Source organism: Mesoplodon mirus (assembly GCF_964341445.2).
Source record: "Mesoplodon mirus genome assembly, chromosome: 3".
In the NCBI taxonomy this organism is placed as follows: domain Eukaryota; kingdom Metazoa; phylum Chordata; class Mammalia; order Artiodactyla; family Ziphiidae; genus Mesoplodon; species Mesoplodon mirus.
The window spans coordinates 93798733-93817992 of record NC_138978.1 but is presented as its reverse complement, the minus strand read 5'-3'; the positions used below and the strand labels follow the sequence as shown (position 1 = coordinate 93817992).

Genomic DNA, 19260 nt, shown 5'->3' with positions numbered 1-19260 from the left:
CACACTCACACAGGCGCACACCAAAAAATCTTGGGATGGTTTTAGGCTTAGATTTGAATATGTATAATAGAGAAATAAGCCAAATTGTTGCAGGAAGTCATTGTCTTTTATCCTTACTCCAAACCAACACATTCACTGTAAGAGAAACCATTTAAGTGACTTTCCTGAGATGAATGGACATTAGCACGGTGCTAGCATAATACTGAACTTTATTGACAAAGTCACTTACAAATTAAGGGTAAGTTTTCTTTGTTCTTATTTTTGGTTTATTATAAGCATTTGTTGTGGGTTGAACCATGTCCTCCCAAAATTCATATGTTGAGGTCCCAACCCCAGTACCTCAGAATGCGACCTTATCTGGTGACAGGGTCTTTACAGAGGTAATCAAGTTAAAATGAGGTCACTGGAGTGGGTCCTGATGCAATATGACTGGTATCTGTATAAAAAAAGGAGAAATTTGGACATAGACATTCATAGAGGGAAAACATGAGACTATAGGGAGAAGACAGCCATCTAAAAGCCAAGTGGAGAGACTGGGAACAGATCCTTCCCTCACTGCCCTCAGAAGGAACCAATCCTGCTGACACCTTAATTTCAGATTCTAGCTTCCAGAACTGTGAGAAAATAAATTTCCGGTTGTTTGAGACACCTAGTCTGTGGTACTTCGTTACGGTAGCCCTAGCAAATGAACAGCATTTCTGTATATAGAGTGGTACACAATAAATATTTAAGGAAGGAAACAAGGATAGAAAGGAAGGAAGGAATTATAATTAAAGTATTTCATCCTTGCTCCATTAATTTTTTTTTACAGGTTAACAATCAACTTCAGTAATTTCTGAGAAATGTTTTTTGCCTCCCACTTTTAATGCTATTAGATGGTTCCAAAGTTCTACTATTGGAATAAATAAAATACAGAGCTAAAATTTAAAACAAACAATGACTTGCCAATATTTGAGTGCTCAGGAGATAAACTCCAAAAGAACAGGTTAAAAGGTGAGATATGACCTCTCTAAGAGGTGGCCTTCCTTAATATCCTTCACTAAGATGCTACTCGGGAACATCTCATAAATATAACATGAATTACTCTGATAATACTAAATTGCAACCACCATCTGTGCACAAACAGCTATTTTCTTTTTACAAGTAGAGGGAAAAAAATCAATGTGAGAAGTGTGATAAATCAGAATACTGGCATGAAAAGGCCATGCAAATAAAATTGCTGATGTACAAGAAACACGTACACCAAGAGACATCTGGTAAAAAGCAACTTAAACTGGAAGGAGTTTGAGAAACCATGTTGTTATGAGGGACACTCATCTTGATGGGCCTAAATTTAGACTTCCCAGCTGTGTTTTGGTTTACAACTCCTTCCAATCTGTCTGCTTATAATAATAATAAAAAATTAGAAAGGCCTTCTGTGGAACACTGTTGAAAATGTGATTGGGGGAAAAGCCAGCCTATGTCGTGTTCTATAAAGGGGCATACAACACTCAATAATCTTGTTTGACATAATTTCCAGTACTATGTAGTATATATACCCTTGTATGCATATATCATAATCTATTTATTCATTTTTCTGTTTCTATTTTCTAACAGTGTTACTTTGAATATACTTGGACTTTTTCAGGTTTTGTGCACTACGAAGTTATATACTGACCACAGAAATGTTTCATATAATTTTATTTGACATAATTTTCCACTCTGGCCAAAAAAAACAAAACAAAACAAAAAAACCTGGTATATTAAAAGAAAAAGTATCTGTAGTTAGGCAGAACTAAACTTAATTCAAGTTTACATATATATACAGCTGTGTGAACCTGGTCAAGTCACGTTACTTTTCTGAGATTCAGTAACATCAGAGAGGTCATATCTCACCTTGGATCACAGAGGATAAAAAGAGATGAATAAATGTGGGGTATACATTGTCTCCTTGAAACCTTCATGTGAATTATATAAACCTTACCACGACCCCATAGAGTATGTTCTATTTCTTTCCCTTTTTTAAACCAGCTAGCAATACTATTGAGTATATATACTCTTTTACCTCTTGTTTTCAAATGAGGAAATAGGTTAAATCACATATTCAAACTCTTAACTGCTATTAAGTAGAGGAACCAGCATTTGACCACCACCTAACTGCCAGTAAGTCAAACGTACTGGGAGTTGTCACTGAATTCAATTTTCAGTTTCCCACAAAATTAAATAGAAATGTAAAGCAAGAATAAATCAATTTCTATGGTTAAAATATAGTCGTGTAGTGGACGAAACCTAAGGAAGTACAAAAACATTCAAGGCAGCCCATAAGAAGGGATAAATTGTGGTGTATGCATACAAGGCTTTATCTATCTATCTATCTATCTATATCTATATCTATATATATATATATATATATAAACACAGCAATGAAAATCAATTACAACTTCATGTAAGGCCATTGATAAATATCACAAACTACATATTAGAAGAAAAAAGATCAAATCAGAGAAGAATTCACACAGGACAACATCATTTTTTAAAGTCCTAAAACACACAAGGTCCAAATTCACATAAACCCTTAATAAATAGTGCTTCAAGATACATATACAGATCTCCCTTGACTTACAATGGGTTTACATCCCAATAAACCCATTGTAAATTGAAAATATCATAAATCAAAAATTTATTTAATACAACTAACCTACCAAACATCATAGCTTAGTCTAGACTATCTTAAATGTGATCAGAACACTTACAATAGCCTACAGTTGGACAAAATTATCTAACACAAAGCCAGTTTTACAATATAGTGTTGAATATCTCATGTACTTTATTGAATGTTGTCTGAAAGTGAGAAACAAATGGTTTTATGGGTACAGAACAGCGTCAAGCGTATCGGTTGCTTCCCCTCGTGATCGTGTGGCTAACTTGGAGCTGTGGCTCACTGCTGCTGCCCAGCACCAGGAAAGCTTATCTACCACTGCTCAAGAACAGATCAAAATTCACAATTCAAAGTATCGTTTCTACTGAATGTGTATCGCTTTTGCACCATAAAGTCTAAATATCATAAGTCAAACCATTTTAAGTTCAGGACCATCAGTTTTACGAAAACCAAATGAATGATAAAAACAAAATTCAAATTATTATTTTCTTTTATGCAGGAGAGAGAGAGAGAATCTTGGAGAGGGCCACACAGGGAATGCAGGCATACCTCATTTTATCATGCTTCACTTTATTGCACTTCACAGATACCATGTTTTTTCCAAGGTTTGTGGCAACTTGGCATCGAACAAGTCTACAGGTGCCATTTTTCCAACAGCATTTGCTCACTTCATGTCTCTGTGTCACATTTTGGTAACTTTTGCAATACGACTTCAAACTTTTTCATTATTACTATATTAGTTATGGTGATCTGTGATGAGTGATCTTTGATGTTACACTGTGAGTGTTTTGGGACATCATGAACCACGCCCATATAAGATGGTGAACATGATAAATGTTTGTGTTCTGACTGCCCCACCCACTGGTTGTTCCCCCATCTCTCTCCCTCTTCTTGAGCCTTGCTATTCCCTGAGATACAACAATACCAAAATTAGGCCAAGTAATAACCCTACCATGGCCACTAAGTGTTCAAGTGAAAGGAAGAGTCTCAAGACTCTCACTTTAAATCAAAAGCTAGGAATGACTAAGCTTAATGAGGAAGGCATGCTAAAAGTCAAGATAGACTGAAAGCTAGGTCTTTTGTGCCAAACAGTTAGCCAAGCTGTGAATGCAAACAAAAGGCTCTTGAAGGAAATTTAAAGTGCTACTCCAGTGAACACACAAATGATAAGAAGGTGAAACAGCCTTATTGCTGATATGGAGAAAGTGTTAGTGGTCTGGATAGAAGATCAAACCAGTCACAACATTCCCTTAAGACAAAAACTAATGCAGAGCAAGGCTCTAACTCTCTTCAATTCCATGAAGTCTGAGAGAGGTGAGGAAGCTGCAGTAGAAAAGTCTGAAGTTTGCAGAGGCTGGTTTATGAGATTTAAGGAAAAAAGCCATCTCTATAACATAAAAGTACAAGGTGAAGCAGCAACTGCTAATGTAGAAGCTGCAGCAAACTATCCAGAAGCTCCAGCTAAGATCATTAATGAAGGTTGCTACACTAAACAACAGATTTTCAATGAAGATGAAATAGCCTTATATTGGAAGAAGATGCCATCTAAGACTTTCATAGCTAGAGAGGAGAAGTCAATATCTGGCTTCAAAGCTCTTCTTAGTGGCTAATGCTGCTGGTGACTTTGAGGTCAATGCTCATTTACTATTCTGAAAATCTTAGGGCCCTTAAGAATTATGCTAAATTGACTCTGCTTGTGCTCTATAAATGGAACCACAAAGCCTGGATGACAGCACATCTGTCTACAACATGGTTTACTGAATATTTTAAGCCCACTGTTGAGACCTACTGCTCAGAAAAAAAAAAAAATCCTTTCAAAATACTACTGCTCTTTGACAATGCATCTGGTTACCCAAGAGCTCTGGGAGATATACAGCAAGATTGATGTTTTCATGCTTACTAATACAACATCCATTCTGCAGCCCATGGATTAAGGACTTTCAAGACTTTCAAGACTTATTATTGAAGAAATACATTTCACAAGGCTATGACTGCCATGGACAGTGATTTCTCTGATGGATCTGGGCAAAGGAAATTGAAAATCTTCTGGAAGAATTTCACCAGTCTAGATGTCACTAAGAACATTTGCGATTCATGGGAAGAGGTGACAATATCAACATTCACAGGAATTTGGAGGAAGCTGATTCCAACCCTCACGGACGACTTTGAGGGGTTCAAGACTTCAGTGGAGGAAGTAAATGCAAATGTGGTGGAAATAGCAAGAAAATTGGAATTAGAAGTGTGAAGATGAAGTGACTTGCTGCAATCTCATGATAAAACTTGAATGGATGAGAAGCAAAGAAGTGGTTTCCTGAGATGGCATCTACTCCTGGTGAAAATGCTGTGAAGACTGTTGAAATGACAACAAAGGATTTAGAATATTACATAAACTGATACACTTAGTTGATGAACCAGAGGGAGGGTTTGAGGACTCACTCCAACTTTGAAAGAAGTTCTATTGTGGGTAAAATGCTATCAAACAGCATTATATGCTACAGAGAAATCATCTGTGAAAGGAAGAGTCAACTGATGCAGAAAACCTCATTTTGTTGCCTTATTTTAAGAAACTGCCACAGCCGCTCCAACCTTTGGCAACCAACTCCCTGATCAGTTAGCAGCCACCAACATTTCTAAGTGCCAGGGATGCACCTTAGCACCATACACTTGCATTATTTCATTTAATCCTCTCAACAATCTGATGAAAGAAAGCTCAATTATCATCACCTGAATTTTACAGATAAATAAGCTTGTACCATAGGGATAATAATAATTCTCCCCCAATCACTTATTTCTTAATTGGAAGAGCCAAGACTCAGCCACCACTACCATCACCACCACCCATGCACACACACAAAAAGCACCTATTATAGCACCTTTATTTCATTTAACAAAAGTTCATTGAATGTCAACTATGTATCAAGCACTAGGCTGGGATACAACAGTGGCCAAGACTGGCTGGCATGGTGCCTTCTCTCATGAAGCTTACATGATAGTTAGGGGGGAGGGTAACAGATGATAAACGAATAAAAATATAGAAAAACAAGATAAGTCCAGATATAAATAAATGTTGATAAACAGGGGATAAACAGATAAAGTAGAATGAATTGCTGGAGTACGTGGTTAAGGCAGGAAGTGAGAGGAATGTTTTTGAGAGAGCTGTCAGGGAAGGTGTCTTTAAGGAGGTGATGTGAGAAGGAGCCAGCCATGAAAAACACTGACGGAAGAGCATTCCAGTCAGGGGAACCAATAATGCCTAAGGCAGAAAAGGACTTAGGATGTTGGGAGACCAGAAAGGGGGCAAATGGGTAGAACACAGGCTTTGATGAAGATATAACCAATGAAACTCATTTTGACATTTACTGTGGCAGAATTTTAAGTATTCATATTTTTATCTTATAGGTCTTGAAAAAAGGGAAGGGAGAACTCCACGATAAATGAACGTTGCACCTGAAATCCAAAGTAAGATATCTGTTGCACAGCTAGAGGCTTTTAAGGATCTGTATGATCCTACTCAGACTATTCATGAGCATTAACCAATAAGTGGTTATTAATCATGACTAATGCCTTTCCATTTATCTCAATTATGCTTGGGTAATTTCTTATCTAGTGGAAATTTTTCTTTTTTGTATTTAACACTCTATAGAAAAATTAGTTTTCCTTATTCAGAAAGGTTCAACATCCCATTTGCATATGATTTTGCCACAAAACCACTGTGGGAGCCAGTATGATTGTTCCCAATAACCCCTTGTCTTTCTATGAAAGGAATACACTTCCTGGTCAGTTACCAGGTAACTTTCAGTGCCTCCTTATGGAAGGAAAATAAGTTTCCCACCCCAGTTAATTTGACCAGTGACTTGCTTTGGACAGTGTCGTGTGTCTGGGCAGAAGATTTGGAAACCATTGCCTGTTTCCACCAGTGCTCATATTCTTTTCCCTCTGCCATAGGAATGACATGTCCCAATTAGCATCACTCCTTTAATCTTGATCCCAAAATAAAGAAAACACAAGAAGTAGACTCAAAGCCTGGACCAGACTCTCAGTTCAGTCATAGTTGACAGGTACATACCTGAGAAAGAAGTCTTTATTGCAGGTAAGCCACTAAGATCTTAAGGCTGTTTGTACTACCGCATTATCTAGTGAAACCTAACAAAAAAATACCATTTAACTTTCAACCAGGTTAAATACATATAAATATATATGTACATATGTATTATGTATGTATGCACACAGACACACACACTTAACCTTCTCAGAGTTAATACAAAGAACAAAATAGGAATTTTTCCCCCAGTTCTGAAAACTCACATACCAAGAGTTTGTCTTTAGTTTTTGGTCACACATAATAAGGTTTCCATTTTAACTGTAAACAGAATTTCTATTCCTAATGTTTCATCGTAAAAGAGTAATCTCTGTTTTTCATTTTAAAATGAAATTTTTATTTCTTATATCAAAAATTTTAAGCAATGATTTAAAAGAATAAAATATTATGCTAAATTAAAGAAGCTAGACACACAAAAAGTGCAATTCCATTTATATGAAGTGTCCTAAAAAGGGAAATTTATAAAGACAGGAAACAGATTAGTAGTTGTCTAAGGCTGGGAGTAAAAATGGATATTAACTGGAAATGGCATGATGGATTTGAGGTGGAAGATGAAAATGTTCTTTCTAAAACTGGTTAACAGTGATGGTGGTACAACTAAGTAAATTTACTTACAAAAAATCATCTACCCAAAATGGGTGAATTTTGTGGTATATAATTACACCTCAATAAAGTTAGTTAAAAACAATTAAAAAGGGGTATGTTATACCAAAGCATTTCTCAAGGCCAAAAAAATTATTTGTTTCAATTTTAGAAACTACTGCTTTAACCTTCTGTTCTGTTTTATCACAGATGTGTTTTACTGATTTTTATATCAGTATTTGCTAATAATTTTGATTGTCTAACTACATCCTTTTTTATTAATACTATAAGTAGCACTGCATTATCCAGCGTGATTGGATATATGAAGTGCCAGAGTTATTCAAATATTGTTTAAAATAGACAAAACTTTCAAGCAAATAACTCTCCATTTGCTTATTGAGACAACTTTAAAGTATATTCTTAAAGTGACTAAAAATGTTTATTTTAACTTTTAGTCTAACATCCTCTTTGAAAAGTGTGGGATACAATTAAAAAATACATGAATAAAATAAATTTGAACACTACAACTGCATAACTGTTGAATCTGTGTTTCCTTTTGATCACACTAGCCACTTGCAAAACTAGCAGGCTCTCAGAGTTATACTAGAGCATCCTATCAGAACCCCCAAAATGCAAAAATAAAACTCCACCTTCAAAACCCAATAGAATATATTTTATTAAGTTCAAATCTGAAGTCTTTTAACATTATTTTCCCAAAATACTTGTAAGAATTTTCCCCATTGCCACTGACCAATAAATAAATAAAATAATGCTATCTGCACAAAAGAACTCTATAGTTCTTCTTCCTAGAGGTTCTCATGGATTTTTTCTTCTTTTGGCTATACAACATCCAATCTTGTTTCCAACCATAACACTGGGTATAGTTTCTGCTAGTGCCTGTCCCTTTCTGCATCTGCATTTCCAGCCTTCAAATCTACTTTGTGAGCTACTATTTCATTCCTTTCCTGCCAGAGTTGATTTCCATTGCTTGCAACCAAGCCCCCGATTGAGACAGGTACTATTGGCTTCAAAGGATTTATTTTTCCCAAGTAAGAAGGTTTCTAAATGATTCCCTTGGGTTTTCTTATGCTTTGTGCTTATTTCTTCTAATGAAATCTAAATAGGAGCTATTGTCCAGAATTGACGCTTAACATAGCTCTGTGTCATCCATCAATAATATTTACTCACCATTTGTCAAGACAAATTTGTTTTAAATTCTATTTGGTCTAGTAACCTGATTGGAAAGACCAATACAATACAAACTGAATTTATTGAAAACAGATGATTGGAAAATTACTGCAATAACTGTGTCCATATATATGAAAAAAGGCACAGGCCATATCATTCATTAATGTATTTATTCCATTAACATTTAGAGTTCCTACTCTTCTACCTTCAAGGAATTTAATTTATTGGAGATAGACAAGCAATTAAGATTTTAGAGACGAGAAACAAATACCTCTTTATAAGGCAAAATGTATTAAGTATTATGAGATTCAAAACACTATTATGGGGAGCACAGAGTGGGAAGAAATTAGTTCTAGCTGGAGAATGAAGAAGCTCTTAAGGAAGAAGTCGCTTTACAATGGGCCGTAAATAACAGAAAGGATTTTGTTTTGTTGACCCAACAGTAATATTGTAAGGTGCAAATAAATCACTGAGGAATCCTGTTAAAATACAGATTCTGATTCATTGGTTCTGGAGTGGATTCTGAAACTGCATTTCTAACAAGCTCCCAGGTGATCCAATAGATTCGTGGAACATACTTTGAGTACTAAGGTACGTGCACATACGCGCATGCAAAAGAGAGTAAGAGAGAGAGAGAGAGAGAGAGGTGAGGGGAGCCACAGTGTAGCCTAATCACCAAGAGCCTTGAATGACACAATGTGACAATATGTTCTTTATGTTCAGAGCTGGGTGCTCTGGAAACATCAGTTTTCTGTGAGCACACAGGACAGACTACAGGCAAAACATCAGAAGAAAGAAGACCTTGTGTGGCTATTTTAATGGTTCTCAAATGTAAACACAATATACTAATTGGGGCTGGAGCAGTGGGAACGAGAAGAAGGCACTAATTCTAGAGATACCAAGAAGATAAAACCAACTGGGACATTTCAGATATGTAGGGGACAGGGAAAGTGAAAGGGATAAACAGAAGGTAAGACCTAGTATTTTATCCTAGATATCTAAGAAATCATCACATCATTAGCAGAGAATCAGATGGAAAAGATAACAGGTGTGGGAAGAGAAATATAAAAATTAGGGAATGGAGAAACATAGTTCAGTTTGGGAATGAAACTGTAGGGATGAGTTGAAGGGATGAGTAGGACCACCTAATTAAGGCTTTCCATTGCTCCTGTGGTTAAGTTTAGCATGCTAAAATTTCATTTCCCTCTTAATAGCGGGAAGGGACAGTGCAACTGTCACACCCTCTTCTCCTCTGGGACAGTTAGTCATCCAGCTTGTGCCAGAGCATTTTTAGTGAACCTTCAATTAGAAAACTATTCCATAAACTGACCTAAAACTGATCTCCACATACTCTTGACCTAGTGGTTCTACTTTTGCCCTTCAAAACTATAAACATTTAATCAACCTAGATCATAACAACTCTTCATAAATGTTGTTAAAAGAATCAGCCCAAGTCTTTTCCAAGCTAAACTACATTTTGTTCTTCCCAGCCTTTCTTCACAGTTGCCAGAACATATCATCAGTGAAACCCTTAGTTTATTCTCCTTCATGATAGCAAATGCATGGCGAGACTGTTACTACTGCATCCCTCCCCACTCCTTGTGCCAATGGAAGACAGTGCTGATGGATCCAAGCCTTCTTTCTGCTAAGCCCAGACTAGATCTAAGGCTCTATCTCAAAACAGCATTCCAAGGATCAGGGCACTGGTATCCATAGATGATATAATACACCTTTGCCATTTTCTGACATCAACTCCCCCTTTAAAATACAGAGGGTGGAATGGAACTTAAGTTGCACGAACAGTTCAAATTATCGTACAATTAATACTCCATATGACCTTGAAAATATGTTGTTTGTTCAGATTCAATAGGTACCTTGTCATTTGGGTATATTGATCATTCAGTCACTGAAAATCACTAGGAATGTTTGTACATAAAATGGTCTTATACAAGGTGTCTCCAAACTTATCCTGCAAGTTCCTTGTTGGTTTTAATTCTATTGTTGACCATATATGCTCATTCATCAGGAGAAGTTGAGGATTTTTCATCTTCTTTCTACTTCACTCACCTACTCTTCCTCCTCTGGGAGGAATATAAGAGTACTTAACATCTAAGAGGCCTGTGATGGTAGACAGTGGAGCTTCTAGTGGGAGGAATCCTGGATCAGCCCTGTTTTCCTTTACTTTATCGGTTCCTCTTTTTTTTAACCATCAAAATGGTAAAACCCACTGAGGTAGGATCAGTATGAAGGTCAGAGAAAGGGGAACACATGACTTGCCTGCTTTAATCGTGTATTCTAGGTTTTAAGTGAGACAATTGAGAATGCATACACACATACACTACAGATATACATACACAGAAACATTCACTATGCTTACACATTCTACATGCACACACATACATAATATATGTGTGTATATATATACATACACATTCATATATGCCCACACTACATACATGCATACATATGTAAATACTGTGTGTGTGTGTTTTATATATTTCTGTACAGATTACCAAGGTAGAAAACCTCTCATTGATTCAAGGATATTTCTTGAGTAATCATAATCCAAGCTAGTAATAAAATATTAATTTGGTTAGACCGGTACTCCTCAAACTGGTAGCCACTAGCCACAGGTGGCTATTTAAATTTAAATGTAAATTAATTCAAATTAAACACAATTAAATGTTCAGTTCCTCAGATGTACTAGTTTACAATTCAAGTGCTCAAACGGCACATGTGGCCAGTGACTGCCACATTAAACAGACAGAGCTGGAACATGTCCATCACTGTCGTTCTTTTTGGACAGCAGGATCCTACAGGGGCAGTGTATAACTGATCAATATTCAAGAGGGTTTACTAAGGGCCAGGTACTATTTATAAGCTCTTTACATTTACTAAGTCATTTAATCCTCATATTTATTATTTGCCCTCATTTTATGGATGAAAAGTCTGAGGCACTGAGAGGTTAAGTAACTTGCCAAAGGAAATAAAGCTAGTAAGCAGTGGAGAAAGGATTTCACACACAGGCAGTGTAGCTACAGAGTCTCTGCTCCTAAATACTAAACTTATGTCTTGCTATATTTTAACTTACAATGATGAGTAGAACCTCCTTCAAGACTTTACATTTATCCCAATTAAATTTCATAGTCTGCTTTTAAACCCAGTATTCCAATTTATCAAAAATCTGGAAGACTGATTATGTTATACAGACTATTAGCTTTTGGTACAGTTTCCACTGCTGTATAACAAACCGTCCTAAGACAATTTGTTTTTATATTTTATTATGCACATTGGTTTACTGGGTCAAGAATTCTGACAGGATACAGCAGAAATGGGTTGTTTCTCCTCCATTATATGTGGGGCCTCAGCTGAGATCTGATGCCTCAATGCTGGGGCTGACGTCATGTTAGACATTTTCACCCACAAGTTAGTCATTTAATGCTGGATGGTGCCTGACTTCAGCTGAGGCTGCTGATTGGAACATTTACGTGTAGTCTCTCAATGTAGCCTGGGCTTCCTCACAATATGGAGGCCTTAGGTTACATGTCTTACATGGCAAAAGCACACTGTCCCACTGAAAAAAATCAGAGCCTGCATTTCCTTTTATGATCTGGCCCTGGAAGTTGCACAGCATCATTTCCACCATACCCTACTGGTCAAAGCAGTCACAATCCTAGCCACATTCAATGAGTGGGGCATAGATCCCACCTTTTGATAGGAAGGTGGCAGGTCACATTATAGAACAGCATATAGGATGGGAGGTGGTGATGTGGCTGTCTTTATCCAGTTATTCTCCATACTTTTGTAGTATTATGTATTATGCTGGTTATTCTCTCTTTTCACCCCCACCCTTCCAGCTCTCATCCATCTATTCTCTGTCCCTTAGGAGACTGACCCCTATGAATGTCATCACCTGAGCAGCTTGCTTAGTGGGGGCCAGAAGCAGAGATCCAAGAACAGGAGAAGAGGAGCTCAGGGAATATACCCCCATTTCCTCCCTGCTTTGGTGCCACACTTCAGGCAGTGGCACATTTCTAGCTGCAGCTCTGTGTAAACACAGCTCATGTGGAAATGGCCCCTTCTCCACAGCTCCAACTCTCACTGGGTTCCAGCAACACTATTTCCATCTCTCTTCCCTTTAGAACTAGGGGTGCTAAAGGCTTTTTGCTACTGCAAGTCTCTAAATGCCTCAGTATCCTTTCTTTGTTCCTGAAACTTGCCCAAAATGCTATAAATAAATAGTCCTTGCATTAAACTCTCTTCATTTAAATCATGGAAGAGAATTCTGATTCTTATCATGGCCATGAATAATAGATGCAAACAACAGGAACTGAATAAAGATGGTTCCTACAACAAATGTGAAAAATTAATAACCAGACTTCCAATATCTTCTTCTAAGTATTTGAGAGAATTGTTGAATAGTACAATTGTCCCTCCATCACTACACTGAATTGAGCTGGTTGTCTCCACAACCATAGCTCATTATTCTTTCAAAAATATCCTTTTCCACAAAAATATGAGTGATTCCTTCAAAAGCTTGTTCAAATAAACATATACATTGTTATATTTCTGATTTACCTAAAAACAATCTTAGTCTTCCACCACTCTTATTAAAAATGACCACCTCCTTCCTTTCAAAGTGTTTATACTAAATATACTAAGTAGTTCTGTTGCTTTGATAGCTTTACCAGAGCTTGAAATTAAGCCTACTTGTCTATACCTTCCAGAACTTCCTTTCTTTCCCCTTATTTTTGAAAAGAATTTTTACCTATTTCTAGCTTTTGAGCACCAAGCCTGCATACCATGACTTCTCGAAGTCGACTAGTGGTGATGATGATAATTACATCTGTAAATTCCCTGATTATCCTAAATGATATAGATCTCACTTTATGGTCCTGAATACCATTTAAAAGACCAATAATAAGAGCTATAATTTACTGAGTAACAAATAAGCATCTCAGTGTTTCACTGTGACCTGTTTACCTATGCTCTGTTTCAACTGCTGTTTCTTCTACACATTAGAGTATTTAATTTTAAAAAAGGCAATTTATTTTAATATATTATTTTTCCCCAAAAAGAAGAACTTTTTCTTTTAAATGTAGACAAGTTTGATCCTTTTCTCTAGGTAATTTTTTTGCAAGCCTCATCTCATTTTGGCCCAGTTCTAAAACAATTATTACACTATTGTTTCACTTTTTATTCTTTTTCTTTTCCTTTTTTCGAATTATCAGTTATGTTCTCCTACCTTCCACATCTATTCTTGTTCTTTTAAGTCAATATCCTCTGCATTCCTTGTGCTCTATTGAGAGTTGGCATAATTTTCTCTTAACTGGATTATCTAAAAACTCAGAACAATACTTTGTTTTACTTTCCATCTCTCTTGATTTATACTGTCATTTAGAGTTTCTGTCACATCTTCCAACCGGACTCCAAGACTGTGATAACAAGAACTGAATCTTGCATTTCTTTTTTCCAAAGAATCCTTAGCACAGAATCTTACACAAAAATACTTAACATGTATTTACCAGGTACTTGTAATGTACTGTGAGAAAAAAAGGAATAATTATAAGCCAAAGAGCCTACTCTTTAAAAAGCTTCTGACCTGCAAATGTATACTGATAAACCACATTAACAAAATGAAGGATAAAAATCATATGATCATCTCAAAAGATACAGAAAAAAGCACATGATAAAATTTAACATCCATTTATGATAAAAACTCTCAACAAAGTGGGTAGAGAGGGAACATACCTCAACATAATAAAGGCCATAACAAAGCCATAGCTAACATATACAGTGGTGAAAAACTGAAAGCTTTTCCTCTAAAATCAAGAACAACACAAGGTTGCCCTTATTCAACACAGTATTGAGAGTCTTAGCTATAGCAATCAGACAAAAAGAGGTAAAAGTCTTCCAAATTGAAAAGAAAGAAGTAAAACTATCACTGTTTGCAGATGACAGGATACTATATATAGAGAACCCTAAAGATGCCAAAAAAAAAAACTATTAGAACTAATAAATGAACTCATTAAAGTTGCAAGATACAAAAATCAACATACAGAAATCTGTTGTGTTTCTATACACTAATAATGAACTATCAGAGAAATTAAGAAGATAATTTCACTTACAATTACTACAAAAAAAAATACGTAGGAATAAATTTAACCAAAGAGATGAAAGAACTATACTTTGAAAAGTATAAGACACTGATCAAAGAAATTGAAGACAATACCATGCTCATGGGTTGGAAGAATTAATATTGTTAAAATTTCCATACTATCCAAAGCAATCTACAGGTTCAGGGCAAGCCCTATCAAAATACCAATGGCATTCTCCACAGAACTGGAACAAACAATCCTAAGATTTCTATGGAACCACAAAAGACCTTGAATAGGCAAGTCAATCTTAAGAAAGAAGAACAAAGCTGTATCATGTGCCATGGTTTCAAACTATGCTACAAAGCTATAGTAATCAAAATAGTATGGTACTGGCACAAAAACAGACATATGTATCAATGGAAAAGAACAGAAAGCCCAGGAATAAACCCATGCTTATATGGTCAATTAATTTATGAAAAGGGGGCCAAAAATATATAGTGGGGAAAAGAGAGTCTGTTCAATAGATGGTGATGGGAAAACTGGACAGCTACATGCAAAAGGATGAAACTGGACCACTTTCTATACCAAAAAAAGAAGTAAACTCAAAATGGATTAAAGACTTAAATGTAAGACCTGAAACCATAAACTTCTAAAAGAAAACAAAAGCAGTTGCTCTTTGACATCAGTCTTAGCAATATTTTGGGGGATCCGTCTCCTCAGGCAAGGGCAACAAAAGCAAAACTAAACAAATGGGACTACATCAAACTAAGAAGCTTCTGCACAGTTGAAAGCCATCAACAAAATGAAAAGGCAACCTACTGAATGGGACAAGTTATTTGCAAGTGATACATCTGATAAGGGTGTTAATATCCAAAATATATAAAGAACTCATACAACTCAATAAAATAACAATCACAAAAAAGAAAATAAACAAAACAAAAAAGAACAAACAATCCAATTAAAAAATGGGTAGAAGAACTGAATAGACAATTTTCCAAGGAAGACATACAGATGGCCAGAAGACACATGAAAAGAATGCTCAACATCACTAATCACTATGGAAATGCAAATCAAAACCATAATACGATATCACCTCAAACCTATCCAAATGGCTATTATCAAATGAACAACAAAAAACAAGTGTTGGTGAAAATGTGGAGAAAAGGGAACCCTTGTGCACTGCTGATGGGAATGTAATTTGGTGCAGTCAGTACGGAAAACAGTAGGAAAGTTTCTCGAAAACTTAAGAATAGAACTGCCATATGATCCAGCAATCCCTCTTCTGAGTATTTATCTGAAGAAGTGAAAACACTAATTTGAAAAGACGTATGCACCCTATGTTCACTGCAGCATTATTTACAACAGCCAAGATATGGAAGCAACCTAAGTGTCCGTTGATAGATGAATAGACAAAGAGATGTTGTGTATATGTATACAATTGAATATTACTCAGCCATAAAAAAGAATAAAATCTTGCCACCTGCAACAACATGGATGGACCCAAAGGATATTATGCTAAGTGAAATAAGTCAGACAGAAAAAGATAAATACTTTATGATTTCATTTATATGTAGAATCTAAAAAAACAGAACAAATGAACAAACAAAACAGAAGCAAAACTCATAGATACAAACTGGTAGTTTGGCGAAGGGAGGCGGAAATAGGTTGGGGGGAATAAGAAGTGCAAACTTCCAGTTATAAAACAACTAAGTCACAGGTATGTAATGTACAGTGTAGAGAATATAGTCAATAATATTGCAGTAACTTTACAATGGTGACAGATGGTTACTAGACTTATCATGGTGATCAATTCATAATGTATATAAATGTCAAATCACTATGTCATACACCTGTAACTAATATAATATAGTATATCAACTATATTTCCATTAAAAAAAGAGAAAAAGAAAGAGCTTCTGGATGGGGGCACGGTATATATATTCATAAATAATCAAAGGAAATAAGAAACTACAATTGTAAATACAAACTGAATATGAAAATGGTCAATCTCAAAGTACTAAAGGGTAAGGTTAGTACACTTTGGTAGGAATGGTTGATACCATCTTAGGGTAGGCTGGACAGTGGCAGGGTTCTACAGAGGAGCAGGTTAAAAAGGGAGTAGTAGAGAGAGTAGGCCAAATGAAGACAACTTTCTTAAATTTGCTTGTCTACCTGTGGTTAATGGTTGAAAAATTCAACTTACTAAAATAGAAGCAGGCAGGGCCCATACACTTGGATCCACCCTGCTTGCTAGTGCTGTATAACTCCATGTTTTGGACACTTAGAAAAAGTTAAGACCCTCTTCTATAGAAACCAGCCATACAGATTAAGGTAAAGATACAATATTGCACATTATTATATGCCCTGCTTAATAAAGCAGAGGTTAAGTATGGTGTTGCAGCTTACATCCTTTTAAAACAGGACACAAAATTACAGACACAAAATTAGGTAGAAAAACAAATTTTTAATTAGAATGAGAAAAGAAATCTCAACAACTGATTGGAGCCATAGAGTTCTAGATTCCTTTCTTCTGAGGTAGCTTTAGGCAATTCACCAGAAACGACAACTTAGAAATGCTTCTGGCTAAAACCTGTCATTCCCTTTCCACCTAGAACCTGTACAACTCCCAGTAACTTACAACATTTTACAGAGGCCTAAGCCAACAACACAGTTAAATTTAAATTAAAGTTAAATTTCATTAACTTCACCTAAAATCTGCCTCTGACTACAGAGGCTCATTAAAACAGTGATTCTCAGTTGAGGCTGGGACACTGAGAATCTGGGGAAAGAGAAACCACATGACTAATTTAAACCATCCCAGATGATTCTGATATGCAATTGCCACTCCCTACATTCTCCCCGTACCCCCCGCCCCCGAAGATTCACAGTGCAGAGTCCCATACACTAATACCATAGTCTAATGGTATCTTAGAAGGCAATATAAACAAGAACTGGCCAATTGTCCTTGATCTGAACATAAAATATGTGTGGAACATAAAAGTGTAAACAATTCCATTGTTTTACAATTTAAACACATTGAAAAGGTCAAGTGACTTCATCAAGGGTACAAAACTGATACTCTCTCTGAACCTCCCAAATACAACTATTCCTACCATTTCATTTAATCCTGAAGGAAAAAAAGGGGGAGTTTTACATATTCCTCTTTGGGGTCAGAGTATGCTTGTTCACTTTCTAACTTCTTTCCCAGAATAAAGCAGTGGTGAAGTTTGTTGGCTTTACTTAACAGCTCAAGGTAACATTTACCTACTGTACAGGCTTCTTAGTAATTAATACAATGTTCCCATCTCAAGTCTTCTGCCAACAGCAACGAGAGAAGATGCAGTGGCATTGAACGGCCCCGCAAGAATGGTATTTTTCTTTTCCAAAAAAAAAAAAAAATTACAACCACCAGCCTACACGCACAAGTCGGCCAGTAACCCTTGTCAATTTCTCTCCAACTATCCTACAAGTTCAGAGGGCCCTTTGGTCCTAGATTTCCCCGGGTAACGTTTAAAAACGAAAGCGCTGTCTGTGGGTTGGGTAGCAGGAGGTGACTATCTGAAAAATCCTGAGCTCCGCAGCGCAGGAGCTTCCCCGTTGGACACACGAACCGTTTTCTCCTGAAGAGGGATTCCCTCACGCCTCTTCCCACTAGACTTGAGACTCACCTCCGGCGCCACCCAAGTCTCCAATCCACAACCAGCAACAACACTAAATCAAGAATAATTTCTCTAGACTCGGGTGATTTCGCTCCCAGAGTTCAGAGCTGGCTGAACCTGAAAAGAAGCTGCCAGGGGCGGGGGCACTTTTGGGCCACCGCCTCCCGGGTTCGGTCACTGTCACTGGAAATGTCCGCGTCAAAGAAGGGAAGAGGAGAATAGGGTGAAACAGCACAACTTCGAAGACTCCACGAAGCCACGGCCCTGCCAAACATAAGGTCAAAGTGCAGACGAGGGAGCGGCTGCTATTCGGGACCCGCCGGGACGCAGCCCCGGAGCCGGCGAGCCGCCAGGCGGGGTCGGGCAGCTGGGGGAGACCCACACTGCCCCGGCTCCGAGTCTCTAGCGGGGCCGAGCGAGCGCGCTGGGGCGGCCGCCGCACTGCGGGGCCAACTCCGGGAGTTGACTTGGAACTTTCCCGGGACGCGCCGCCGCGCCGCCCTCACCTTACTGAATACCTCCAGGTCGTCCTCATCTTCGTCCAGATCCAGCACCTCGGCCTGCAGGAGGGAGGAGGAGCCGCTGCTGCCGGGGAGGGGTGCGTCGCCCCCCGGGCTCTCCCCGCCGCCGCCCCCAGCCGGGAGGCCCGAGGAGCGCGCCTGAGGTGCCCGGCACTCGCCCTCCATCCCGAGAGTGCGCGCCCCGCCGGCCGCAGCCGCCAGCCCTGCTACCCAGAGCGTGCCCATTGGCTCCCGCGCATCCTGCGCCTCCCCGGACAGCCCCGCTCCAGCCCCACGTCCGCTGCGCAGACGCGGAACTGCCAGGGCGAACGCGGGGCCCAGGCTCATCCCCGCTTGGCTTGGGGCCTGCCGGAGGCGAAGGGGTGGGACTCTCGGACTCTGGCTAGGGTGGGGCCAGGGACGCTGTCCCCTGAAGGTAGGAAGGGGGCGTCCTCGTGCGGACCTGGCTGCGGGGCTACCCTACGACCGCTTCCAC

At 38.0% G+C, this 19260-nt stretch overlaps 1 protein-coding gene across 6 annotated transcripts in view; it reads right to left on the bottom strand.

Annotated features, from left to right (window-relative positions):
• Positions 1-19056, bottom strand: part of SNX7 (sorting nexin 7) — a 98234-nt gene extending 79178 nt beyond the window's left edge. For 2 of the 6 annotated variants that reach the window (XM_082611993.1, XM_082611990.1), the window contains exon 1: positions 18771-19051. In XM_082611993.1, coding sequence (XP_082468119.1) covers positions 18771-19010 — 240 coding nt within the window. In that variant the 5' untranslated portion in view covers positions 19011-19051. Of the gene's footprint in view, positions 1-18770 lie in introns of all 6 variants that reach the window. The other 4 variants (XM_082611994.1, XM_082611992.1, XM_082611995.1 and 1 more) reach the window with 4 other exon arrangements.
• Between the last annotated feature and the right edge of the window lie 204 nt (positions 19057-19260).